The sequence below is a fragment of the Metarhizium acridum genome (genome assembly GCF_019434415.1).
Source record: "Metarhizium acridum strain ARSEF 324 chromosome Unknown scaffold_555, whole genome shotgun sequence".
Taxonomy (NCBI): domain Eukaryota; kingdom Fungi; phylum Ascomycota; class Sordariomycetes; order Hypocreales; family Clavicipitaceae; genus Metarhizium; species Metarhizium acridum.
The window spans coordinates 1000446-1024532 of NW_027094039.1; the positions used below are offsets into that span (position 1 = coordinate 1000446).

Below are 24087 nucleotides of genomic sequence, written 5' to 3' on the forward strand. Positions count from 1 at the left end.
AAGGCGGCCACGTGAGCACACGAGGAGCTCCCAGCCACCCCCGACGCGCCTTGGGTGTCTTGGCTTCACGCACAGCCCAACAAAGCCAACCATTCACAGAAATGTGAATTCAGGTCCTCTCGGCGGCCTCGTGGCTGCGTGTGATCCACCACCGTCTGAAGCCTTTGCTGGCGGCCAAGGCCTCATTCACCATTGTCCCTCCAGCTTTGCCCTCATCACACTCGATGGCCCAGCGTCATGCCGTTCGTCGCCAACACGCCCGAATCGCTTCTCGACCGTGCCGACTCCAAAAACCCAAACTCCACATGTCGCGGTATAACCTCGAGCGGCAGGCCGTGCAGACGACCCATCAGCCGGTCGTCCGGGATTTTGCTAGCCCCTAGGAATCGAGGGCCGAGAGTCGATCTCAGCGATGAGAGTCTATATTGCTGGCAACACAAGGAACAGGCCAGCCACAGTGCAGCGTCCAGCCCCGGTCCTAGGAGGAGCACGAAGCCTATTCTAGAAGAACGTTCGAGCTTGGATACCCTCGCGGACCGCCTGGGAGTTGTGCAACTTGGACAAAAGGACACCCACAAGCACAGTAGGGACCATGGGAGGCCACCAAACACGTCCATCAAAGCGTCGAGGCCGAGGACGCCGCCAAAACTCCAGTTTTGCCTCTGCTTCTCTATTCCACTAGAGGAAGTACACGAGCCAGCGCGACCGAAACCACGGCCGCAGCCGGAACCTATCCAGAACCCGGCCTCGGCCTCTATGCCTAACTTGCGAAGCAGACACCATCATAACGGCAAACCGGGCAGCCAGCAGCAAATCACGACACCCAGCACCTCCCCAGGCAAAGCATCCTACCGATCTGGTCGATCCACCGTTTCACAAACTGCACGATTCAAGGACCTAATTCCAGACTCACTGGACATGGCGACGGCGTCGACACTCATGACTGAACTAGCCAAGCCGCACACCGACTCCGAAGAAGCCGGCTACATATACATGTTTTGGCTGACACCCACGTCTAAACAGTCACCGCCGCCCGTCGACGCCGCCCGGTCCTTACTGGTACCGCCGTCTCCATCGTCTCCGGCGCGCTCACGCCGACCAAGTGACATTGTGTCTACCTTTGCAGACCCCAGCGGCAAGGGGGACAAGAAGACCATGCTGCTCAAAATAGGGCGTGCAGCGAACGTGCAGCGGAGGATGAATCAGTGGCAGCGGCAATGCGGGTATGATATTGAGATGCTGCGGTATTACCCCTACGTGGCTGCTGTAAACGACAGCCCTGGAATGAGCCGCACGCCCCGGATGACGCCTCACTGTCGTCGTGTCGAGCGCCTGATTCATATCGAGCTGGCGGGCATGGGGCTGCGCGCAGACATGTCAACATGTGACGCCTGCGGGAGGGAGCATCGAGAGTGGTTTGAGGTGAAGGCTACGCGGGAAGGGATTCGAAAGGTGGACGATGTGATTCGGCGATGGGTTGACTGGGATGAAACGAGCTTGGATTGACATGGTCAGTTGCCACGAGAGGCGCGCATGGCATAGCATATGTATATGGAGTTGTACTTGTTTTGGCATTGCATGGACATGGGAGCACTTGACATTACCATCGGAAGAAGGAAGCACATTTTTGTCTGGACGCGTGATAATGACTATAATGGATTGCTGCTGGCAACATATAGCCCATATGCGTATCCAAGTGGGTAGTTGAAGGTGTTCCGTGCCGAATGACTCATCGCGGTGTGGAGTTTGCGGTCCTTGGGGGATGATGAAGAGACTCAATGTCCGTGGTAAGATGCGCCCAAGCTGTCAGTTGTCGTTGGACTTGTAACAGCCGCCTTGTTCAAGGCCACATATTGGTCAATAACACTAAACCTGGGTACAGCCAAAACACAAACATTACAATGTCTGTGCAACAAGGCACGCCTTTACACCCCGTCTCATCATCCCAAGATGCCCCTACTCTCGTCGATATCCATTACGAGGCCTTTGCAGACGATGCTCTTATGAAACTCATGTATGGATCTCATGGCGATACGGCAGCCACCGTAAGAGATTTACGGGGGGTTCTCAAGGACCCAACAGCCAGGTTCACCAAGGGCAATTGACGATGAAACAGGCGATATTCCAGGCTGGTCGTGATGGAACATCTACCCTGACGCCGAGACTCACCTCGAAGCGGCAAAGAATACTGAGGAGGAGCAGAAAGAAGCTCCCAAGACTGCGATAAGCCCGGAGTCATTCCTGCAGTATCATGCTGCCGTAAACGATAGGAGGAGAAGATGGATTACTGGGAAGCCAGGGAGTGGCAAGTCTCCCCTTTCTCCATGTCGTACTTGATCTCGTTTAACCTGTCTATATAGTTCTCCAGGCCCTTGCAGTTCGTCCGAGGTCACAGGGCAGAGGCGTAGGCACGGCACTTGTCAGGGCTGGGCTTTAAGAAGCCAATCGCAACGGGGTGTTGGCATGGCTGGAGGCGTCGTCTGCTTGGCATGGCTTGTATGAGAAGTGCGAGTTTCGAGATGTCGGAGAGGCCATCGAATCGGACTTGGGGGCGTATGGGAAAGCCACGACGGTTTGCATGCTGCATGAGCCGTGATGCACGATCCCAGGGCTAGGCGCATAGCGTTTGGATGAGTTGTATGTGCATGCCAGCCGTTTGTTGGGAGAATTCTGTCATGACTTCAACTCTCTAAGCGTAAACTATTCTGGGGGGACTCGGCCTGCAAGTATAAGCCCTAGATCACTCGACAATGCTGCTCGCCCACACGTGACTACTCGCTTGTTCTCCGGTTCTCCGAGACGCAACAGCCGTGTTTTGCCATCTCCCATGTACAATCACTATTAAACTGACCTTTCAAATTATCACCGGTGTGCCCAGGAATCGGCAATTGCTATCAGTGCCACGTGCCTGGCTGCGATGCCCACTCGTTCCTGGGATATCGACCCGTGAGTCGTGCCACTAGACGCTGACAGTCATGCAGACAGTCCCACACCATTCCCTAGGCTTCCGCATTTCGGGCATCCTCATTTGTCCCGTCAGCGAGCTCAGCGCGCCCTTTTGCCAGACATTCAACGCAAAGGGGGTGGCTTATTTTGAGATGTCGTTTATATACCCAACTCGCTGCCTGGTTCCTGGGTTCAGCAGTCCTCCTCCTGCGTCATGAGGCGTCCAAGTTGGCAGGCACCAGTACCTTGTGAATCCCATCACGGAGGCAACACCCCAATAACGAAACAGGCCCCCCTTCACAACATGGGCGAGTTCGCTGCGCCGGGGGCATATGAGGTCCTGGCGACTTCCTTGCAGAGGGACAGGCTATTCAATGTCGACCTCGATAGTGGCTTGGGTCGAAAACCAACCCCAGTGCCTGCTCACTTGTCAAGGGTGCTGTACGTGCCGAGGCATAGCATGCTGAATCTGTCACTGTTTGATGCTGGATTGCAGTACAAACAGGCCGTTGACCATTCGCCCGTCGGGGGAGAAGAGGTGACGGGCAAGGCGCTGATGGGCAGTCGTCTCTTTAAGACGAGAGTAAATACCATGGTATGTCCTGTTGGGGATGGGGATGTCCAGGCAGCGTATGTTGTTGGTCTTGATATCGAAAAGATTAGAGACGGAGGCGATATCTCTGCCACGGTGCACAAGGGGGGTCAGGCGGACCCAATACCTCACGTCAACATGTTAGTATCGTGTCGGGTCAATGGTTTGCGAGTGTCGTTGCTGACCCCCCTGGCGTAGCATTCTACCCATGTTGACAGATGTTTTCAGCTTGCTATCCGTCACAAGTGATCAGCACTCAGACACGATCAACATATCGACAACATACCCACTGCCCCGTCTCGAGAGCATGGTCGCTGCACTTCACTTCCCGTACTCTAGGTTCTCAATACCCAACACAGCTTCTGTCTACGAATGGCAAATTCACCCTTTGGACCACGGCACACTGCGATATACTTTGGCGGAACTGGGTGGCGAGACATGCCAAGGAGAAACCGATTCTGGACCACAAGACTCAAATATCAAGGCTATTTACCATCACATTGGCCATCATGGATCTCTGTTTTTACCACATAGCGAGGGTGTTTTACTTTTACCAGAAACAGCCAACGAGCATGATGGCTGGTTGGAATTGGTCATTGTTTCTAGTCTCATCGGTTTGCTGTGGAGGATACGAGGAATGGAAATCAAGGACGACGAGCCACAGGCGGCCAGCGTGAAGAAGAGACCGTCACTTATGAAGAGGGTGTTTGGGAGGAAGCAATAGCAATGGTGCAGCTTGTTGTCAAGTATGCCCTCCTATCATGGCAGTACTTGCTATACTCTGCCAAATCTAATTACGCATCATTAACCTTGGAGAGCCGCCACGATTTCCTTTCGCTGCTCTGGGCAGGGCAACTTTCCCATAGCCACGGCATCACCCTCATTGACCCGAAAATTAGGTCTTTGTGCCGTATATAATGTGATGCGCCCGCTACAGCGACGGCTGCCCAAGAAAATTGAATCCCACGATTCCCTCAGCAATCACCACTTCGGGTCCCGACTCCGACCTCGACGACACCGATACTCGTCTTCCTATTATGCCGCTGCTTCCGACTTCTAACGAAAGCGGCGAGCTAAGCGGGAATTCGACATAGTTGTTTAACAGCCGCGTTGCTGGGAACACAAATTGTCGAAAGAGACCACAGTCATGAGCGCTTTTGGTCATGTCGCCGCTTGAGCTTTACATCCGTTAGACCAATTGTCTTGTTTTTCCCGTTTGCATTGCGTTTGCTGTAGAAAGAATACATACTGGATGACGACGCGGAGCTTATCCACGTCCGCCAGACGGCACGCTTCGGCGGGCGTGAGTCTCGCATGAGTGGCTTCTGTACTTCCGGGCTGTCCGGGTGTGTGGAAAGCCAGATCTCCTTGGGTAAACCAGCTTGACGGGGTGTTGTGCCCATTTTTCGGTGCACTGAGGGCGGCCAGCGCACCTCCTCGAGGTCGGTTCGTGACTTCTGGACCACACATTGTTGGTACACAAGGGCTCCTCTCCTACAAACTCCAACATCAACAATACGGCGCGGGTAATGGAGGAAAACGCAGCTTAAAATACGTGGCTGGAAACAAGGACAAGGCATAATTGCCTCTCTGAAACAAAGCGATGTGCTCATTCTCGCTCAGCTCTTTTACAACGTTTCTCACCCTTTGAGCCATCCAGGTGCACATGGACAACAAGCAGCCAGGGCGGACCCACGAGCCAATCACAACCTCGGGCGCGTCAGCCCTGTCTTCCCGTTGCGGTAATCGTCAATGAGCAAGTTTGCGCGGAAATGCTCCGGAATCACGCCAAGCGCCTCTCACCATTCAGAGAAAGGGATTTGACGAAGTTGCTGACATATCAGCGTTGCAGATGAAGGGCCTTGCTTGTCCGTTTCGTGCGACGCCCCCCCCTTCCCTCCGAGTCGAGTATAGGTTGATGATGCCCAATGCAATCGTGGTCCACTGTCTCGCAGGTCTGGCGTTCGAGTCGTAGGGTTGTGATCACATATATCATCGGCTCCCAACGCTGCTATTGCCTTACGTTGCCCCTCCCTCTCTGCTCCTCCATTTATTGTGATTCCTGACGGTTTTGCTACGCTCTCTTGACACTCTTACCCAGCTATACTCCCGCCCTCGGCAACACCTCTACATCAGATTTAAATCACAAAGCACCAACGGCAACCATGTCTGTCGGGACTTACAGCCTCCCCAAGCTGCCCTATGCTTACAACGTACGTCTCCTGCAACCCATCAAGGTCCTGGATTCTGTATGCCTAACCCCTCTATTCCTCGCAGGCATTGGAGCCCAGCATCTCGGCGCAAATCATGGAACTCCACCACAGCAAACACCACCAGACATACGTGACGAACCTAAATAACGCCCTCAAAACCTACGCAACGGCCACCGCGTCCAACGACATTGCCGGCCAGATCGCCCTCCAAAACGCGATCAAGTTCAACGGTGGCGGACACATCAACCACTCCTTGTTCTGGGAGAATCTGACCCCGGCCAGCTCGGACCGAGGCTAACCCCCAGAGCGCAGCAACCCTGATGGCTGCCATCACCAAGACGTGGGGTAGCTTCGACGAGTTCAAGGCCGCCTTTACAAAGGCTCTTCTGGGCTTGCAGGGCAGTGGATGGGGCTGGCTGGTCAAGGACGCCGGCAGCTTGCGGATCGTGACCACCAAGGACCAGGACCCGGTTGTGGGCGGAGAGGTGCCCATTTTGGGGGTCGACATGTGGGAGCATGCCTATTACCTACAGGTACGATACCGTCCCAATCACTCGTCACCATGAGCAGTGTTGCTGACGTGGTTCTGCGTTGGTAGTACTTGAATGGCAAGGCGGCGTACGTTGAAAACATCTGGAAGGTCATCAACTGGAAGACGGCCGAGACTCGGTTCAACGGAGGACGCGATGATGTGTTCAAAGTCCTCAAGGCCGCCATTTAGTGTTGCGTATGCCTCCTTGCGGAAAGCCATCGTTGCATAGCGGCAAAAATAATGGACCTCGTCATTGGCATCCCCCATCTAGCGGTGTGATGGCCACGGCTCGCTTCCGAGTAAAACATGAGTCAACTGAATGGAAATATATGAGTCCAATGTCTAAGTTTCTTGTCAAACGGGACTGATGTGAAAAAAATCGCCCATGGCCGGGAGCGTTTGTAGAGGCGGTGACGGCGCGCTTCCTAGATTCAGCGCAACCAGCATGCCCGTGATACCTGGGCCACGCGCACCATGGTCGCACGTTTCGTACATCTGTAACGGCGCCATGGTTCCTTTGTTCCTGAATAATTTCCGAAAAGGGGGTGACAAAGTCAGCTGCCGACGTATTCATGTCCAAGTCTCTTTGCACTCCTCTTTGCGGGCGGCACAGCCTCGTATCCAGCAAGATTCGTGTCGCTCAGCATAGAGTATATGCCCCGTTCTGGCCATGAAGCTATTGTTTTTGGCACGGGGGGCGGACCGCCGCAGATAATGATGAGCTCATATCGGCAGTCTTGCAACGCCAGAGATGCAGGGCTGTTCCGAAGCTGCCAAACTGCGGCGGATCATTGCACAACGCGCCATCGTGTCCATAGTATTACAAGAGGCAGTCCACAAATGCGAATCACTTGTGTCCCCGGAACACAACACTCGGAACGGTGTAGGGATCATCAAAACGCCGGGCCGAAATGGCCTCGGATAGAGGCACGAACGTGATTTTACTCCCAAGTCCACACGGATGAGCTGTAGATGGGCTCAAAGTACTGGTATTCGACAGTAGCGCAAAGACGTATAAAGACGCCGAGGCCGAAGCCAGCTTGGTTGAGGGAAATTGCATTTAGTAGAAAACCGTCACGTCAACACAAGTCAACGTTTGTTTCCATCGCTCTTTACAACATGCTCAAGATGAAGGCTGTTGACGTGCTTGTATTGGGACTCAGGTATGGCCCAAAACCCCCGTGCTCATGACCACCTAGGTACATAGGACTGACTCTTCCAGTGCCGCGCTGACCATCGCAACCGTCCCCGTCACGGTCACAACCACAGTGACGGAGTGCGCTGCTTTATGCTATTCGACTGGCTACGCCACTACCGGCATTCCGGCGTACTCGGCAGCGCCCCCTTATCCTTTATCCACGGAAACATACCCAGAGCTTCCATCCAGCACCACCATCGACTCGTACACATCGTCCAACGGCCTGTGTACAGACCAAGCCAGTTGCAGCTATGCAGCTCCCACACCCCCCTCGTACGCGGCCCCAGATCCGGTGGAATCGTCTGACTTGCCTGTGACGACTGGTTATGGACCGTCCACGCAGGATCCAAACGTTTCGGCGACCAGGGATTCGTGTTCGTCCTCTAGGTGGCAGCACTTATGCTGTGTATTCTCCAACGATCCAGCCGTATTCGGAGACGACGCCTCCTACCTATGACAGCACGGCAACTCCGACGTACCACAGTCCATCAGGGACCACGAGTTCAACGGATACCCAGGAATCCCCAACACTATCCACGCCGAGCACTCCGTCAGGCCACGTATATCCATCGCCGTCGCACGAGTCCAGTGCAGATGCTACGGAGACGTCTCTGCAAACCACCACACCCACCACATTAGCCACCAGTACCAGGCAACGAGGCAGCAGCAGCAGCAATCCTAGCCGTACAAGAGGTCCGCCCCCCGTATACGGAACACCCACCGACGAGCCACCTTCTTATCATGATCCTCCCTCCTACACTGATCCTCCCTCGTATGGAGAGGCAGACTTCGGGGCTATTTGAGTCTCCGTGACAGCTGGCACTCATATCAGTGTTGCGGAACATGGACCAGCGTACAAGAGGGCAATGCGCGTCGCGTCCTTATTTTCAGCTGAAGAAACAATGCTTGACAAGTCGTTGATTTTCTAGTCCTTCATGATCACAGCCATGATTCTATAGTCTATCGTTTAAATAAGAGACAGTTCAACTTTTTCTCATCCATACCCCGGGTATAACTTTATGCCTCTATGAACCCTTTGAAAGGCAAATGACCGCCCACTTTCCGTGCCAAGCCCATCGTCTGGCACCACTATCACCACCACCACCTTCAGTGGCCCTCAATTCCTCGTCTTTACCAGCCGGAAGGCCGACAACAACGTCAGCCTTGCAGGTTCGCAGAGAGAGGACGTTGACCCCGGATCCAGGGCCCATGGGGCCGAGGGCGGTGGTCCACGGGGTAGTGGGGTCCCAGTGAGCCTGTAAGTTCCAGTTAGCTTCTGCCCAAAAAAAAAAAAAAAAAAAGAGGTAAACACGTCTACAGAAGAGGGCGGGGGGACACACATCACCGGTAAGCTTTCGGTAGTTCAGGTCACCCTTGAAGATGGTAAGCTCGGCACCCTTCATGTCCTCGTGAAGCTCAGGAGCCTCAGCAGGCAGGCGCCAGAAGCTGCCACCAGCAGTCCAGTAGCGGTTAGGGCGCATGATGAGCTGGCCCTCGGCGTGGAGGTTAGCCCACTCTTGGAAGACAAAGAGAAGGTCCTCGGCCTCCTTGTCAGCCAACGGAGCCGGAGTCTTGTCTTGCAGCTTCTCGTCGTCGGACTGGGTCTCAAAGAACTTTTTGGGGTCGGAAAGGGCGTTGAGGAGCAAGGGAAAGTCGCCAGGCAAGACATCAGATACAAACCAGGGGATCGACTTGGGACGGAGAATGATCTGGGTGGCCAGGCCAGAGGTGAGGAGGAATCCGGCCAGGACAAGGTCAACGTACAGCTCGAAGCCGGAGTTGTCGAGGACAAAATCAACACGGCGCTCCTTCCTGCCTTGATCGCGGGCCTCCTTGAGGATGGCGTACGCCTCGGGGAGGTTGTTGATCAGAATGTTCTTCTCCGCCGCCTTGCGAGCCTGGCTTCCCTGGAGCTTCTGGATGTCCTCATAGGTGAGGTTGGTGAGCAGAGACAGATCCGTTGCGTTGCCCCAGAGGCAGATCTCGAACATTTCGGTGAAGAGGAGCTTCTCGGCCTCCTCGTTGTGAGTTGCATCCTTGTTAGAGCGAAGCTCCGTGACAAACTCCTTGTATCGGGAAGCTAGCTCAACAACTGCACTGCGAGAGGTACGGAACGTGTCCATCTTTTGGCGGGAAAAGATGTCATAGTTTTGCCAGTGCTTGGTGAGGCTGAAAAAGGTGCTGATGCGTCTGTTGGGCATGGAACTTAGCATCAAGACGTCTTGATTAGTTGTATTCGAAAAATCTCCCACACACCTGTACATGTAGCACTCGGAGAACAGCCAAGGGACGTCCAACCACGTAGGGTTGCCCAACTGCTCAATCTCCTTGTTGTAGCGAGCAATCTCCTCGGGGTAGCCATCGTCGACGATGGGACTGCAGCAATGTGATTAGCCCAGACTCTCCTCCTGGCATGGAAAGAATTTCGTTGCAGTACGCACGTGAGCTTGCGGTCGTGAAGAACCTCGTATTTCAGGTTGCCCAGCTGCTCGATAATCTTCTTGCCTTCAGCCTGCTTCTCGGCGTCGTCGGTCTGGGCGACGGTGCGGTGGACGTCGTCAATGGCGCCAGTCTGCACGGACGGAGCTGTCAGCGCTCTCCTCTTTCACTGTGGCCATACCTTGGTGGAAAGTGCATACCAGGATAACCGGCCAGCGGTTTCGCACAGAGTCGTAGGCAAACGACGTCGGGTCGCTGGTGACGGATTTGGCTGGGATTGCGCATGTCAGTTAGGCTCTGGCCAATGGTCGAATGCACGGATTCGTACGGGTCTTTGTATCGTATTCCATTTTGATCTAGTTATTCAACAAAAAATAACCAACATATGTACCTGCAAATGTGTATAGGAGAGAAATGTAAAGCGAAAAAGATGGCAAATCCAAAATGACGGCGAGGGGCCAATTCTAGTCCATGGAGGGGCAACAGCGGCGCATCGCCAAAAACAACTCGAGCGGGTCTGCCCAAGAGATGCCACAAATGCACGGTGCCATTACGACAGCTGCGATTGCTACGGTCAAGGGGCCAGGTGGATTATGAAGTGGGTTTCGTGTCTCTAACTCTGGTCAAGTAAGGAATCCCGAGCTCGCTCAAGTCCATCGCCAACAGTAGCAAGACGCACGTTCCTGTCCGCTCGAGTGGGTTTCCAGGGTCCCCCCCTCCGTTCCTGCTCTGGCGACCCTTTGAGTCGCATGCGCGCGCCCAATGAAAGAAACCAAGTAATGCGCCACGGCGTCGTCTCTATCTGCATGTTCAGGAGCCCAATCCCAAGTCCAGTGATGGTGGGTGGCATATTATCGCTGCGTGTTACTGAGTACTTGACACGCAAAATGACGCTGGTGGATACTTTGGGTGGGGTCGGATGAGACTGCATTCTCCACGACCGACGTCATTTACTGGGGACGTTCTACTGGGTCTTTGGCAACTCAAATTTGCCGTCAAGTCATTCGTTCAACGTCGATGCAAGAGCTGGAACGGAGGGAGAAAGAAAAAGACGCTCTCTGAGGTGCCTGGGGATGGAACATGATCGACGGCACCGGGTAGTCATTGCGTCTGAGATGAAGGCATGCCAGCAAGTGATCTACTATTGTCAGGTCGTGGACGGATCCGGGCCTATATGTTGGTTCTTGTTGAATGGCAAACGAGTCAATAAATGTCGTCCGAAAATACCAATTTCCATTCATCACCCGTGACAGAATTCCTACAAGCGCCAGATATGCAACATGGCTCTATAACCCCATATTCTTGGGTGGCTCTGAAACGCCATGATACTACCACCGCGGCCGTCTTTTAGACGCAAACTCCGTATCCAGCCTATCCAGCCTCTCCAGCCTCTCCAATGCTCGTTTCACAGCCTTGGTGGTTTCCTCGACCCTGTCCAAACTAAACAAGTCGAAATGGTGCCCGTCACGGGAAACACGTCGGCAAGCATGTTCTTGTCATACCGCCTCCATCCAAGCTTCTTATCTGCGCGGCATGTATCCAATTCACTGGATCCAAGTGGACTGGCTGCCGTCGGCAATCGCTGTTTGGCTCGCAGAAGCACGCTCTTGGGCCGCGTATCCGCATCGTCTCCATCCCAGATCGGCAGCTCCCACCCGCCAACCATGCGCCTCGCCCGCACCATGCACCTCCTCGACAGGATCTCGTTCTTTGTGAGGCCAGATTCCGCCATATTGCTGGGGAATTCGGTCGTTGTAGTCCGTTTGGGGCCACAGGGATATATTGTGACAATCATGAGGATACCGACGACTTTGATGCCGTCATCGTCGGCGAGGCGCCTGGCGACTTCTAAGCTGAGCATGCCGCCGAGACTCCATCCGCCCAAGTAGACCTGGACACGCCCGTCACTTGATTTCCGGATAGGAAAGACTCGCTCTGTTACTGCCGTTCGTATCCACGCGGTATACAACTCCCCGAGACCTGCGAGAGATCCCTCAAACGCCTCTCGGCTGTAAAAGTATGGAATGCTTATGCCATAGATGAACCTGTTGATCAAGTCCATGCAGTGGTATGCAAAAGTTGTGCTGCCTGTTTGTGCACGTGGACATTTTCAAATGGCCCGGTTGCCCAAGACGTCCTGCCCGGTATTGTGCCGCGATGAGGGTCCAGAATAGCCCCGGCAGGCAGCTTTGTCGCAATGTCTGGGAGTCGGAATTGATGCGCACCTGGGATATCGCGTCCAATCCGTGGTGCTTACAGGATGGAGTCTGACATGTCCACTAGGGAACAAGGTGGAACAGTTCTCGTGCAGTCTGTTAAAGAAAGTCTTTCTAGCACGGCGTGTAAGCATACGGATGTCCCCTTCAAGAGACTTGCAATGTGCGAACTAGAAACCAACAGCATAGAGTTCTAAACACTGTGGCAGTCTGGCGAATGGCAAGAACTGAACCATGTCAGGCATTTCAATGAGCCTTCAAAGTTGTCCAGAATGGACCCGAAGCGCTCCCTGGATATGTCAGGGCCAGCAGTTGACCAGCCCAAAAAACATTCATATGCTGTCTGGTGCTAGAACTCCTATGAATGATGCATTTCACCATTTGTACAGGTGCGTCAATCGCTCAGGCTCCGTATGTCCAAGAACGGTGGATTATCAGGATAATCTCCGAGTGATCAAACGCTATCGGCAATTCAGAAGCTGTGACAAACGGCTGTCAAATTCAGCCAGATAGTAATACAGTCTATTGCACTTTTGCACATTCGATTTCAATGTCGAAAGACGTCATCATCACAGACCGGGCGGTTGTGCCAAATACCCCTGCAATCGCCACAGCAAAAGATGCAGCTTCATCACCGACTTCCGCTTCCACTGCTTCAAAACTAGAATTCCATTCTCATGAAACAGTTTGGATGCACCTCTCAGTCTTGCAAGCTCAGCCTCTCCGAGAAGCCAGTGCAAATTATGCACCGTGAGTTTGCTTCCATACTTTGCGCCGTCAAGATCCAGTGTCGCGTACTGAGCACACGATTCCTCTTTACTTGGTAACCACAGCACACATCCACGAGGCCGGACCTCTTTGATTTCATCCCACTTCTTGCAAGGCTGGATGAGTTTTTCCTGCCCCGACCCATTCATTCCGGATTGAAAAACCAGAGCATCGACGGCCCGACGTCGCATCATTCGTAAAAGAACATCACCCATGTCTTGCCTCCAGACTGGGTTTTTGGTGTTTGGCCCTGTGGCCATGCCGGTTCGCGTGGCTAGAAGTAGAGCCGCATTCTTTCTGTTTGGGCCACCAATCCTGTCTATGACTGATTTTCGAGACAGGGCGTAGCTTGTAACTGGACTTCGTCTTGGACGCGTGCTTGAAGCGGCTGCAGAGGCGTGATTGTCGGCGCCCAATGTTTGGGCCTGTGGTACCGCCGTCTCCGAGTCTGCACTCTGGATTTCATCTTTTGGGGGTTTCTCTTCGTACACGAGGTCTTCAAATGCCAGAGGACCCGGAGCCCACCACGGCGAGTCGTCTTGCGGATGCTTGACAAGCTCAAAGTCTTGGAAAAAGTACCTCGGCAAGAAGACTGCAGTATTGGGGCATCGGCGTATCGGAGTCGCGAGAGCTTGGGCTACAGAGTCATGAGATGCAAGTCATCAAGTAAAGCCTCCGAGGGTCGCCTGCTTACCGTACGGATTATTGGCCAACTTCTTCCTAAATCTACCCGTAGGCCTGCTTGGACTGTGCTTTCGTGACCGTCGGCGCGCCTTTATCCAGTCGGGATCAAAGAGGGGAGAAAGTGGTAAATCGCCTGTAGCCGTGGATATAGTCTTTTCCTCCGTGTTTAGAAGCAGAGTAGCATCGCCGTTACCGGCCCTGAGGCCCGATTCGACTTTGTGTTTCAATGCGTCTCTCGTGAGCGCAGACTTGTCGTACGATGCCCATCTCTGCGCCTGGACGCTACAGCCAACAGCTCGCAATGGGCTGGCTCGAAATGGTATGCTCGTTATCATGATGACCAATCTTCAAATGCCAAATATTTGCCTTGGCGCCGTCAGAGGGCCGCCTTCGTCAAGGGCTTTGAGAAGCTCGGTGACTTGGCCAAGAGGAGCCCACCCAGGTGTTTTTTCGGTGGAGAGCTGTCAGAGACGTCCAGAGACTTCAGAGCCATCCCCCACTGTCTTTTGCACCGCCGAGCCCAACAACAATAACATGACACAACAGCGGTAGGCCAACGTCACCATGTTGCGACCACGCGCTTTGCCAGCCATTTGTAGGCTCTCGAAGCCATCTCGTCACGGCAGGCGGTCCTTTGGTTTCTCTAGCAGGGCTGGATCCGAGCCGACGATGGACTACATCCCGATGCCATATATTGAAGAGACGTCGGTAAGCGAGCTTTGGAGAGCCGATCGCATTTCAGGATTTCTGGGCTGACGTGAACAGGCCGCAGGAAGAAAAACTTGTTGGTCAAACTCCATGCACCTCATATAAACGCGATCAAAGGGGAGAATACTGATGGGCCGCAGGGGATATCTTTTCAAAGCTCTTGCAGGTTGGGGCCTCCGCTACGCAATGGCGCAAATGCTAAGCTGACATGTTCAGGAACGGATTGTCTGCTTAAATGGCGAAATCAACGATTACATGTCTGCCTCAATCGTTGCCCAGCTCCTATGGCTCGAATCCGATACGCCCGAGAAGCCGATCACCATGTACATCAACTCGCCAGGAGGCTCAGTGACGTCAGGTGCGCTCGCTTAGCAAGGGCTGCTCATGACCAACCTCTGACAAGCACGCTAGGAATGGCCATTTACGATACCATGACATATATCAAATCTCCCGTATCAACCGTTTGTGTGGGCGGCGCTGCCTCGATGGCGGCGATTCTCCTGGCTGGTGGAGAGGCCGGCAAACGATTCGCGTTACCACACAGCTCGATTATGATTCATCAGCCGCTAGGCGGAACTAGAGGCCAAGCATCGGATATTTTGATATACGCAAACCAAATACAGCGCATTCGAGAACAGTCAAACAAGATAATGCAATACCATTTGAATAAGGCCAAGGGTACCGACAAGTACTCGCTGGAAGAGGTCAATGACATGATGGAGAGAGACAAATATCTAAGCGTGGATGAAGCTCTAGATCTGGGAGTCATTGATGGGATTTTGACCAAAAGAACGGACAAGAAAGAGGGAGAAGAAAAGAAGACGGATGGTTGAGTTGGGCTGGTAACAGAGTGCGTCGTTGGCTGGCTGCTCAGCTCAATCATATTCCAACGCTGGAGCCCTGGATTATTGAGAATTGAACCCTGAGATAAATCAATGACTACGCAGTTACAGACTTCTCAAGCCGGGGTAGTGCCGCGCATCAAGGACAGGACTACAAGGTGATTTTGGACTGTCGCCGATGTCGGCGTATTAGCTTCATGCAGTCCTGGATAAAATGGTCTCGCTCGTGACAAATGCATCAAAGGAGATGTAGGTTATAAGGGCCGTGGAATCCCCCAGGTGACACTTGCTAATAGTATTAGACTGTTGGCGCACGGTGGTAAGTCGGCTTGTGAAAACGATCCAGTTCCAAAGTGCGGCCGTTTTGCAATGGGCTCGCTCCCACGAACTGGAGCTCCCCTGGTGGCCGGACGCGGCAGTGAGAAATCAACCACCAAGATCAGCCAATGACAGAGCGCCAATTACCTATAGTGGATAGTTACCTGCTTGCGACCGCAGCAAGCACCTCGAAGCACCAGCAGCTCGGTCGGCCCGCCAAAGTCACAGGGACAAAAGTCACAGGGACAAGCTAATAAAAATGACTTGACAGTGTTCGCGCCGACACCGCTGACCTGGCTCTTTGCATTCCCTCTTCGATAAATTTCAGGGCAAATTGGCCTTTCTAATCGTCACTGGCAGTAGACAATTGCAATTGGACCGAGGTGGGATTAGTTACTTTGACAAAAATTGTCCAACTGTTTTTTTTTTTTTTTTAATCCAACCGCTACCGAGTCATCCGTCTGCCTTTGTCAACACCAGACTAGCTAGGATGCTGTCTGCGATGCGGCAACGGCCTGTTGGCCTGGTCTCGCTGGCGAGAGCTAGCTTCACACCGTCAAAGAGCCATGGGTATGCTCAATGCCCTCAATATCCTGCCCCCGACTATTCAAACCAATCGGACGCCTCAATCGCTAACACAATCTGCAACCATGTAGCCGCTGCTTCCTGTCTACCACAATGTCTCGCCAGGCGGACGACAAGCTTAACAGAGTCTCATCATCCATTACACAACCCAAGTCGCAAGGTGCATCGCAGGCTATGCTGTACGCCACCGGTCTCTCAGAAGATGATATGAACAAGGCTCAGGTTGGCATCTCGTCCGTCTGGTACGAGGGCAACCCTTGCAACATGCACCTGATGGACCTGTCAAAAATCGTAAAGGAGTCTGTTGCCAAGGCGGGCTTGATTCCTTACCGGTTCAACACTATCGGCGTCAGTGACGGTATATCAATGGGCACAACTGGCATGCGGTACTCTCTTCAGAGCCGAGAAATCATCGCCGACAGTATAGAGACTGTCATGAACGGCCAATGGTACGATGCCAACATCAGCTTGCCTGGCTGCGACAAGAACATGCCTGGTGTTGCCATTGCCTTTGGACGTGTAAACCGCCCAAGCATCATGGTTTATGGCGGTACCATCAAACCGGGCTGTGGCCAGTCCGGCGAATCCCTGGACATTGTGTCAGCTTTCCAGGCATACGGACAGTACATTACTGGTGAGATTACGGAAGAGCAGCGCTTCGACATTATCCGCCACGCGTGCCCGGGCAGCGGTGCCTGTGGTGGCATGTATACCGCCAACACCATGGCCACTGCCCTCGAAACCATTGGTCTTAGTCTCCCTGGCAGCAGCAGCAATCCTGCCGAGGACCCCAGTAAAATTGCCGAGTGCCAGAGCGTCGGAGAGGCCATCAAGACCCTTTTGAAGGAGGATATCCGACCCCGCGACATCATGACCCGCCAGGCTTTTGAGAATGCCATGACGGTCGTTTCCATTCTTGGTGGCAGCACCAACGCCGTGCTCCACCTTATTGCCATTGCCGACTCTGTTGGCATCAAGTTGACCATTGATGACTTCCAGAGCGTCTCTGACCGCGTTCCCCTGCTGGCCGATCTCAGACCCTCGGGTAAGTTCGTGATGGAGGACGTCCACAAGATTGGCGGCACGCCCAGTCTGCTCAAGTTCCTTTTAGAGGAGGGCCTTCTCGACGGCTCCGGCATCACCGTTACCGGCAAGACCATGAAACAGAACATGGAGAACGTTCCCGACTTCCCCTCTGACCAACAGATCATCCGCCCACTGAGCAACCCCATCAAGCCTACCGGCCACATCCAGATCCTCCGCGGATCTCTCGCACCTGGAGGTTGTGTGGGCAAGATTACAGGAAAGGAAGGTCTCCGGTTCACAGGCAAGGCCAAGGTCTACGACTCGGAGAGCGATATGATTGCCAGTCTGGAGAGGGGCGAGATCAAAAAGGGCGAAAAATCTGTCGTCATTATCCGCTATGACGGTCCTAAAGGTGGCCCTGGTATGCCGGAAATGCTAAAGCCCTCGTCTGCCATCATGGGTGCCGGTCTTGGCAAGGATGTTGCCCTCTTGACTGATGGTCGCTACTCTGGTGGCTCTCATGGCTTCATCATTGGCCATATCGTCCCCGAGGCCATTGTTGGTGGTCCCATTGCACTTGTAGAGAATGGCGATGAGATTGTCATTGATGCCGAAAAGCAGATCATTGATCTCAATGTCCCAGAGGCTGAGATGGAAGCTCGACGGAAGGCATGGAAAGCACCCGCTCCTAGATATACCAAGGGTACCTTGAAGAAGTACGCAGCTCTGGTCAGCGACGCAAGCGCAGGGTGTGTCACGGATGGTTCTATTCACTAAGCAGTCGATTCTTCATATGTGAGCTGGTTGGGCTGAGAGGATTTTTTTTCGTCTTGGATTTATTGCTTCCTGGCGCTTTAAAAGGGGTTCTGTTGCCAATAGGGAATAGGGAATGCTTTCCCGGGCATCGCCAAAATTTGTAGCTACTGTAGTGAAGAAATAATGGCCATTAGGCCAGGTGATGTTCACTGTTGACAAAGGAAAATCTTGAAAGATCTGGACAATGAAAGAAATAAAATGCAAATGAAGCGACTGTGAAATTTAGGGGTTTCCCCAATATATCTAGACACCTAGGCAACACAATTCAAATGAGAAATTTCAGTTCCATGCTCCTTGCAATGCAACGCCAAATCTCCCAGTTAGACGTATCAAATTCCCTACCCTTTTTCTCCCTCCCCGCACTCCCAAAGCAAGATCGTGGAGGCCAAAAATAGCGCTCTCCGTCAAGGACATCTCATGACTTCTTTTTGCTGTTGTAGACCGTAACAAAAGCATCCTTGTCCTTCATGGTCAAGCCGACACGCTTGACTCTGCTCAGTCTGGCAAGGGCTTCTCCGACACGATCGAGGACCCTTTGCTCCTCTGCTGATATGTCTGGAGAGCCATCTTTTCTGTACCGCAGCTCACTGGTACCGTTGGAGGCATTGGCATTGCTGTGCGTAGGAGCAGCAGTGTTCATTTGGCTCTCCGCAATGCGGACCCGAATACAAATTGTAGGTCGCGAAAGCAGGTTCCACAGGAATCCGAGCCACAGTCCAGGCAGGGGAGTTGTGACATCTGGGGGGGTATATCGTAGGCTGACGGGGAAAATGGCGACATCAGAAGGGGCATCGACCAAGGAGGGGCTGAACGGCAGAATAGCCTTGCCATTGCTAGTGCCGCATTCTGGGAACACAGCAATCACGCGGTCGGGATAGGCTTTCAACAAGTCCTCGATGTGGACCAGTTTCACATTCGAGGGAGGTGTCACTTTGACCGGACTAAGCGCTTGCATGATTGCGCCAAACAAGCTGACAGGCTGCACTCGTCTCTCCCCAGGGTATGATACGGTAAAGATGGGATCGAAGATGGCGGCGAGATACACGGCATCGATGGGGCTGGTAAAGTTGGCGGCAATGATGGAGCCTGGGTGAGGAAAACGATGCAGAGGTTGGCCCGATAGGGTTCCTCGTTTGACACCGTCCAGCTGCAAATCTACCCACCAGATGCCCGGGATGGCCATCAGACCCCATAGTGCCATCTTGCGCGCGACAACGGGCAGCGGCAGGTGGTGGAAGAGCACGAAGTAGCTGACGGCATAGGCGATGAAGAAGGGGAGTCGAAATGTAAAGAGTACGGCGTGCGTTGCCAACGAGACGACAGATAGAGGCGTGGCTACCGGGAGGAACGGCGAGATGCCCGTCGCTAGCAAACGTTGGTGTGGTTAGCTCATGAGACAGCTCATGCGACAGGATGGAGTACATCAAAGAAGCCCTCTACATTGATGATGCAGTTTTGGTTCTTACCTCGATCCCGGAACTGGCTATACTTTTCCATCTTGGCGATACTTGGCTGGACGCGCTCCAGCCGAGTCGTACGGTGCAGTGTAGAATAAGATCGATAGGCAGCCCCGTGAATTTCACCAGGGAACCGCTTTGGCCAATATGCACGGAGCAGCCTCGAGTAGCTGATGAGCCGTGGATGGAACAAAGGAATGGCAAAGTCGACGAGGAAAGATCTGGCACTCCCTCGAACGACCCTGGAGTATTGGCAATTCAGAGGGTGGAGCAATTTATCTATTGCAAATGATGGGATGTGCGGACTTGGTTTGGTTGGGTCAACCGGATCGACTTGGCTCGCCGTGGAGGGTGGGAACAATCAATGTTTCGCTGAGAACGACATTTTTTGGGCGTTGCAAACTTGGAGGCATGTGAATGTTGGCGTTGCGGCGCAAGAGAGTTGTCATTTTGGCAGCTCTGTTGGCGCTGTGGCTGAGCAAGGAGAGAGAGACACTCGTGTGGCGGCTTCGACGAAGGTTGCCCCCCGCAACCCCGATAAACAACGCCACAAAACGATTATCTACGAGCGGACACGCTCAGCATGCTGACCACCAGTTACTCCACCAGTACAAGACCGACCGGCCAAGAAGAGCCCATGCGGGTTAGCCAAATAGTGTTTCGAAGCAATAGCGCGCTTTGGCACTTGGTTTCTTTTGTATGATCATAATCATCCCAACTTTGAGCACTCGTCAAACAAACCACTTGCCAGCACTCTCTTTGCGACAAGTCGACTCCGAGTACGGATCGAAGGAGCACGGCTCTCACCCTCGCCCGCTTGATTGTTCGTCTCGACATTTAGGTTTTTCTACTTGGCGAACGGGAAATCTGGTTCCGTGGGATATACACCATTCGTCATAATGGAGACTTCAGATATTCAGGTTCGTTTGCCCCAAGCATGACGGCCATGTCCGATGCGCAGGTACTGACCGCGATTGCTTACTCCCAGTTGCAGCCTTTGCGAGCATCCAAGATCAGCCGTCTGCCAGGTCCAGCGGCTCACGCAGGGCTGGCCGAACTGAGCGAATCGCAACACAATGCTCGCGCGCAGACAGCAATTCCAGCTCCGCCTGGGTTCAAGCCTCATTTGAAAAGAGAGATTCCACAGCCAGGTAAGATGCTGCCAAAGCCTTTGTGCGAGTGATGCGCCTCAGAAGTTAATCGACGGCATGTCACTGCAGCACAACAACCCGATCCGAAGCGCAAGCCTTTGGCCGACCGGGCTGCCGAGTATCCCACGTCCGTTTCTATTTCTACATCTGCTGCTAGTAAACTGGCTATTAAGGGACAAACTTTGCCACAGGTGAGCTTTTAGGACAATTCCCGGGGCTCATCAACACGATTGTCTCCAAAGGAGGGGGTGCTGTCATGCGTACAATTATCCGAAAATCTGACAACTCGACTCAGCTTAAGCGACCGACGCGACACACTACAAACACTGCCGCCCCGACGTCACTGACCAGCTTTGCAAAGAGTTTCGGTCCTGCCCGCCATCAAACTGATCGATCAAACCCAGCAGCCTTCCGATCTAGCCATGCCAGGTCAAAGAGTCAAGCCGCCAGGCCGCGGACGGCACACGGTCATCGGCCAGAAGAACATTTCGAAGACACAACATCCACTAATGGTACGAATTTGAGCCCAATCCGTGACAGCAGCATCCAAAACACGAAACTCAGACACATGAAGTCAAGCCCAGCCTTCACCCGCAACAGAGAAAGTTCTCTCACAGCAAAGTTTCAAAGCTTGAGCATATATGACAATGTCACCTCGGCCGATGGATGTCGAGTGGCATCTAGACATGATGAATCAAGAACGACTTCTTCCTCTGCTCTTTCAATTTCTACCCTCGCGCCGAATATAACAGTCAGAGCGAAGAGGGTGGAGCCGAAAGAAGCTCGCTCAGTTTCGTCGGAGGCTTAGGCAGTCCCCCCCAAGACACCGAGTAAATCGCAAATGATGAAGCAATTGGCCAAGGTGGAAAGTTGCATCTCATCATTCAAAAGCTCTCCAACCAAGTCCCCCTCTCCTCACAAATTTCTCAGGAAAGATTCTAACTTGGCCGCATTTGCAGCATGGGACGTTGACGGCAGAGTTGATAGCATGGAATCGCAGTTTAGGGAGTTGAAAGACATGGTCAACACAACACTTGTGGAACGAAAAGGCCACGAGGATGTCCCTTGAACTCGCCAAGACCAGAGGTAAGTCAACCCTTCTGATGCTTATTTGGACATGGGAGCAGTCGTGCTAAACAGGGCTGCTGTAGTCTCGGAGCTTGAAGAGCATCGCCAGAGATTGGAGGAGAGAAACGAAGCCCTGAAAACAGACCTCGACGCGGCTAGAGACGAAAACAGGCAAGCAAAGTACGAGCTAGAGAGACTTCAGTGGCAGCAAAAGCGAGACGTTGAAGACTTGAACAGGCGGCATCGGGACACCATTGATGATCTCTCCAGGCAACACAGGACGGCCATCGAGGATCTCAGCAAAGAATTGGATCAATTAAAAGATGAAGAAACAAAGGAACACCAGGCCAGAATCGATGCGTTGAATCGACACTATCAGCAAGAATTGGAAGACGAGCGCCAAAAGAAAGACCGGGAGATACAGGATCTCAGAGCGCGCATGGGCAATGAACAACAAGACTTGAATCTAGAGCTGCAGCGAAAAGATCGAGAAATCCGAGACGCTCGATTAGAATGCGACAGTTTAAGGGACGACCTCGAGCGTGAGAAGTCACTCAAAGGCAGCCTCCAGACAAACATTACGGAGCTGTCCGCGGCAAACACCACGCTAGAAGCCAAGATCAACTCACTTCGCTCCCACGTAGAATTCCTCGAATCTGATAGCAAGGCGCAATCGGACTCGTTTGCCAGTATGGAAGCGAGGCTGCAAGAGGCTCTTGCTGCGGCCGAGGAAGCCCGTCGAAAGCTCATCAAGGAAGAAACCGAGAGACGGGTTCTCTTCAACAAGTACCAGGAACTCAAGGGCAACATACGCGTCATGTGCCGGGTTCGGCCTGCTATTACCGACGACGCCTCCGCAGAGGCTGGTATTTCGTTCCCCGATGAGAAGACGTCGGCAGAAATTGTCCTGGCAGGACCCGAGGAGAAGAGCAGCCTTGGTGTTGTGTCAAGAAAGAACTATCCTTTTGAGTTTGATCGTGTCTTTGCTCCCGCCGTCCAGAATGAAGAAATCTTTGGAGAAATTTCTCAGCTCGTCCAAAGTGCCTTGGATGGCTACAATGTCTGCATCTTTTGCTATGGCCAAACAGGGTCTGGAAAGACTTACACCATGTCTTCCGAAGATGGCATGATTCCCAGAGCTACGCACATGATATACGACACCATGACAAAACTCAAGGAAAAGTCGTGGGAATACACAATGGAGGGTTCATTTGTGGAAGTCTACAATGAGGAACTAAACGACCTTCTCACTCCCAACGACCGGTCTGCGGACGCAAGGTCAAGAAAGTTGGAGATCCGCCACGATGAAGCCCGCAAGCAGACAACCATTGTCAACTGCAAGACAGTCCAGCTGAACTCTGCGTCCAGCGTGGAGCGAATCCTTGATGAAGCGCAAAAGAACCGATCAGTTGCCGCCACCAAGGCAAACGAACGGTCTTCCCGGTCTCACAGCGTATTCATCCTGAAGCTCGTCGGTGAGAACGTGGCTACCGGTGAGCGGTGCGAAGGCACCTTGAATCTTGTTGACTTGGCTGGATCCGAGCGCTTGAAGCACTCGCAGGCCGAGGGCGATCGGATGAAGGAGACACAGAACATCAATAAGAGCTTGAGCTGTCTCGGTGACGTGATCGAGGCTCTGGGCAGAGGATCTGGTCATATTCCGTACAGAAACTCCAAGCTCACGCACCTGTTGCAGTACAGTTTGGGCGGGAACAGCAAAACACTCATGTTTGTCATGGTTTCACCATTGGAGACGCACCTAAAGGAAACGCTGACAAGCTTGCGCTTTGCTACAAAGGTAAGGATTGCTTGTTCCTCCAGATATCAGGCCCCAACGAGATGCTAATGACAAAACCAGGTGCATAATACCCACATCGGCACTGCCAAAGCAACAAAGAAAATCAGGGGATCCGAGTGAGTGTCAAAAAAGGTCAATTATGAGTGTGCGACTAAAGGGTTACGAAATTAAACGATGTACGCAAGCATAGTCTGGTTAGATTTGTTTTCTGGGCGGAGTTTAGGAAAATCTGATTTGGTAGGGTAGCGCGCTTGTGTGGACGCAGATGACTAGAGTTGAACTTGTACAGATGCTCCAGGACTATTAGGTTTACGATGCATATTTTTTGGACTCATTTCGGTTTGTTTGTGAATATAGAGTTGGTAAGTGTGGGTGAGGACTGCTTGTAACCTCTCGACCTTTTGGTGACGTATCGATCGCTGTCGCTACATCACACACGGACTGCTCAGCCGTCGTTGAGGCCGTTGCGCACCTGGCTTGGGAGACAGTAAATGGCCATGTGAAGCTGGGGAATGGCGAGCTTCATCAAAGGCATTCCGTGCGCTCAGGGTAGCTTTGTTCCGCCTTGTTGTGCGGTGTTTGCAAAGACAGGCCGCGGCCGGGCAAGAGCCCACCATCGTCACGAACACGAGTAACCAATTCCTGGCATGAATTTCGCCATTGAGTATACGTGTTGGCAACCAGTGGGCTAGCCGGTTATTCGAATTGAAGCAAATACGGAAATAAAAAC

General features: G+C 53.0%; 14 protein-coding genes across 14 annotated transcripts; 9 read left to right on the forward strand and 5 right to left on the reverse strand.

Moving 5' to 3' along the window:
* Positions 1–237: 237 nt before the first annotated feature.
* On the forward strand, positions 238–1506 carry J3458_019029 (uncharacterized protein; the record flags this gene model as incomplete). Its single annotated transcript, XM_007810140.2, has 1 exon — positions 238–1506. One exon carries the CDS (start codon positions 238–240, stop codon positions 1504–1506), a length of 1269 nt encoding a protein of 422 aa, XP_007808331.2.
* Positions 1507–1901: 395 nt separating this feature from the next.
* Positions 1902–2105, forward strand: J3458_019030 (uncharacterized protein; the record flags this gene model as incomplete). The annotated part of the gene is made up of 1 exon (XM_066121370.1): positions 1902–2105. The coding sequence occupies one exon, from the start codon at positions 1902–1904 to the stop codon at positions 2103–2105; it is 204 nt and encodes a 67-aa protein (XP_065973727.1).
* Positions 2106–3160: 1055 nt separating this feature from the next.
* Positions 3161–4262, forward strand: J3458_019031 (uncharacterized protein; the record flags this gene model as incomplete). Its single annotated transcript, XM_066121371.1, has 2 exons — positions 3161–3678; positions 3737–4262. 2 exons carry the CDS (start codon positions 3161–3163, stop codon positions 4260–4262), a joined length of 1044 nt encoding a protein of 347 aa, XP_065973728.1.
* J3458_019032 (uncharacterized protein) lies at positions 4248–5222 on the reverse strand. Its single transcript, XM_066121372.1, has 2 exons — positions 4788–5222; positions 4248–4716 (listed from the first exon to the last, which is right to left on the reverse strand). Exons 1-2 carry the CDS (start codon positions 5006–5008, stop codon positions 4470–4472), a joined length of 468 nt encoding a protein of 155 aa, XP_065973729.1. The 5' UTR covers positions 5009–5222; the 3' UTR covers positions 4248–4469.
* Positions 5223–5703: 481 nt separating this feature from the next.
* On the forward strand, positions 5704–6049 carry SOD2_4 (Superoxide dismutase [Mn], mitochondrial; the record flags this gene model as incomplete). The annotated part of the gene is made up of 2 exons (XM_007810142.2): positions 5704–5751; positions 5816–6049. The coding sequence occupies 2 exons, from the start codon at positions 5704–5706 to the stop codon at positions 6047–6049; spliced, it is 282 nt and encodes a 93-aa protein (XP_007808333.2).
* A 22-nt stretch (positions 6050–6071) lies between these two features.
* Positions 6072–6472, forward strand: SOD2_5 (Superoxide dismutase [Mn], mitochondrial; the record flags this gene model as incomplete). The annotated part of the gene is made up of 2 exons (XM_066121373.1): positions 6072–6284; positions 6350–6472. 2 exons carry the CDS (start codon positions 6072–6074, stop codon positions 6470–6472), a joined length of 336 nt encoding a protein of 111 aa, XP_065973730.1.
* Positions 6473–7807: 1335 nt separating this feature from the next.
* Positions 7808–8284, forward strand: J3458_019035 (uncharacterized protein; the record flags this gene model as incomplete). The annotated part of the gene is made up of 1 exon (XM_007810143.2): positions 7808–8284. The coding sequence occupies one exon, from the start codon at positions 7808–7810 to the stop codon at positions 8282–8284; it is 477 nt and encodes a 158-aa protein (XP_007808334.2).
* Positions 8285–8461: 177 nt separating this feature from the next.
* On the reverse strand, positions 8462–10427 carry J3458_019036 (uncharacterized protein). Its single transcript, XM_007810144.2, has 6 exons — positions 10249–10427; positions 10121–10191; positions 9923–10053; positions 9738–9857; positions 8822–9671; positions 8462–8737 (listed from the first exon to the last, which is right to left on the reverse strand). Exons 1-6 carry the CDS (start codon positions 10268–10270, stop codon positions 8507–8509), a joined length of 1425 nt encoding a protein of 474 aa, XP_007808335.1. The 5' UTR covers positions 10271–10427; the 3' UTR covers positions 8462–8506.
* An 898-nt stretch (positions 10428–11325) lies between these two features.
* On the reverse strand, positions 11326–11982 carry J3458_019037 (uncharacterized protein; the record flags this gene model as incomplete). The annotated part of the gene is made up of 1 exon (XM_066121374.1): positions 11326–11982. The coding sequence occupies one exon, from the start codon at positions 11980–11982 to the stop codon at positions 11326–11328; it is 657 nt and encodes a 218-aa protein (XP_065973731.1).
* Positions 11983–12705: 723 nt separating this feature from the next.
* J3458_019038 (uncharacterized protein) lies at positions 12706–13923 on the reverse strand (the record flags this gene model as incomplete). Its single annotated transcript, XM_007810145.2, has 2 exons — positions 12706–13541; positions 13599–13923. The coding sequence occupies 2 exons, from the start codon at positions 13921–13923 to the stop codon at positions 12706–12708; spliced, it is 1161 nt and encodes a 386-aa protein (XP_007808336.2).
* Positions 13924–14090: 167 nt separating this feature from the next.
* Positions 14091–15129, forward strand: J3458_019039 (uncharacterized protein; the record flags this gene model as incomplete). The annotated part of the gene is made up of 2 exons (XM_007810146.2): positions 14091–14654; positions 14708–15129. The coding sequence occupies exons 1-2, from the start codon at positions 14552–14554 to the stop codon at positions 15127–15129; spliced, it is 525 nt and encodes a 174-aa protein (XP_007808337.1). The 5' UTR covers positions 14091–14551.
* Positions 15130–15658: 529 nt separating this feature from the next.
* Positions 15659–19748, forward strand: ILV3 (dihydroxy-acid dehydratase ilv3). The gene is made up of 2 exons (XM_066121375.1): positions 15659–16026; positions 16113–19748. Exons 1-2 carry the CDS (start codon positions 15947–15949, stop codon positions 17842–17844), a joined length of 1812 nt encoding a protein of 603 aa, XP_065973732.1. The 5' UTR covers positions 15659–15946; the 3' UTR covers positions 17845–19748.
* vps66 (Vacuolar protein sorting protein vps66) lies at positions 18296–19324 on the reverse strand. Its single transcript, XM_007810148.2, has one exon. The coding sequence runs from the start codon at positions 19082–19084 to the stop codon at positions 18299–18301; it is 786 nt and encodes a 261-aa protein (XP_007808339.2). The 5' UTR covers positions 19085–19324; the 3' UTR covers positions 18296–18298.
* A 204-nt stretch (positions 19749–19952) lies between the features above and the next one.
* On the forward strand, positions 19953–24030 carry KAR3 (kinesin-like nuclear fusion protein). The gene is made up of 4 exons (XM_066121376.1): positions 19953–20260; positions 20329–20491; positions 20561–23357; positions 23418–24030. Exons 3-4 carry the CDS (start codon positions 21609–21611, stop codon positions 23475–23477), a joined length of 1809 nt encoding a protein of 602 aa, XP_065973733.1. The 5' UTR covers positions 19953–20260; positions 20329–20491; positions 20561–21608; the 3' UTR covers positions 23478–24030.
* The last annotated feature ends 57 nt before the right edge of the window (positions 24031–24087 follow it).

Coding starts and splice junctions, on each gene's coding strand:
- ILV3 (XM_066121375.1), top strand. CDS start 15,947: ATGCTGTCTGCGATGCGGCAACGGCCTGTTGGCCTGGTCTCGCTGGCG. Junction 16,027..16,112: donor ACACCGTCAAAGAGCCATGG/GTATGCTCAATG, acceptor GCAACCATGTAG/CCGCTGCTTCCTGTCTACCA.
- J3458_019032 (XM_066121372.1), bottom strand. CDS start 5,008: ATGTGTGGTCCAGAAGTCACGAACCGACCTCGAGGAGGTGCGCTGGCC. Junction 4,717..4,787: donor AAGCTCCGCGTCGTCATCCA/GTATGTATTCTT, acceptor ACGGATGTAAAG/CTCAAGCGGCGACATGACCA.
- KAR3 (XM_066121376.1), top strand. CDS start 21,609: ATGGGAGCAGTCGTGCTAAACAGGGCTGCTGTAGTCTCGGAGCTTGAA. Junction 23,358..23,417: donor GCTTGCGCTTTGCTACAAAG/GTAAGGATTGCT, acceptor TGACAAAACCAG/GTGCATAATACCCACATCGG.
- J3458_019036 (XM_007810144.2), bottom strand. CDS start 10,270: ATGGAATACGATACAAAGACCC. Junction 9,858..9,922: donor CTTCACGACCGCAAGCTCAC/GTGCGTACTGCA, acceptor ACATTGCTGCAG/TCCCATCGTCGACGATGGCT. Junction 8,738..8,821: donor ACCGAAAGCTTACCGGTGAT/GTGTGTCCCCCC, acceptor TGGAACTTACAG/GCTCACTGGGACCCCACTAC.
- vps66 (XM_007810148.2), bottom strand. CDS start 19,084: ATGGCACTATGGGGTCTGATGGCCATCCCGGGCATCTGGTGGGTAGAT.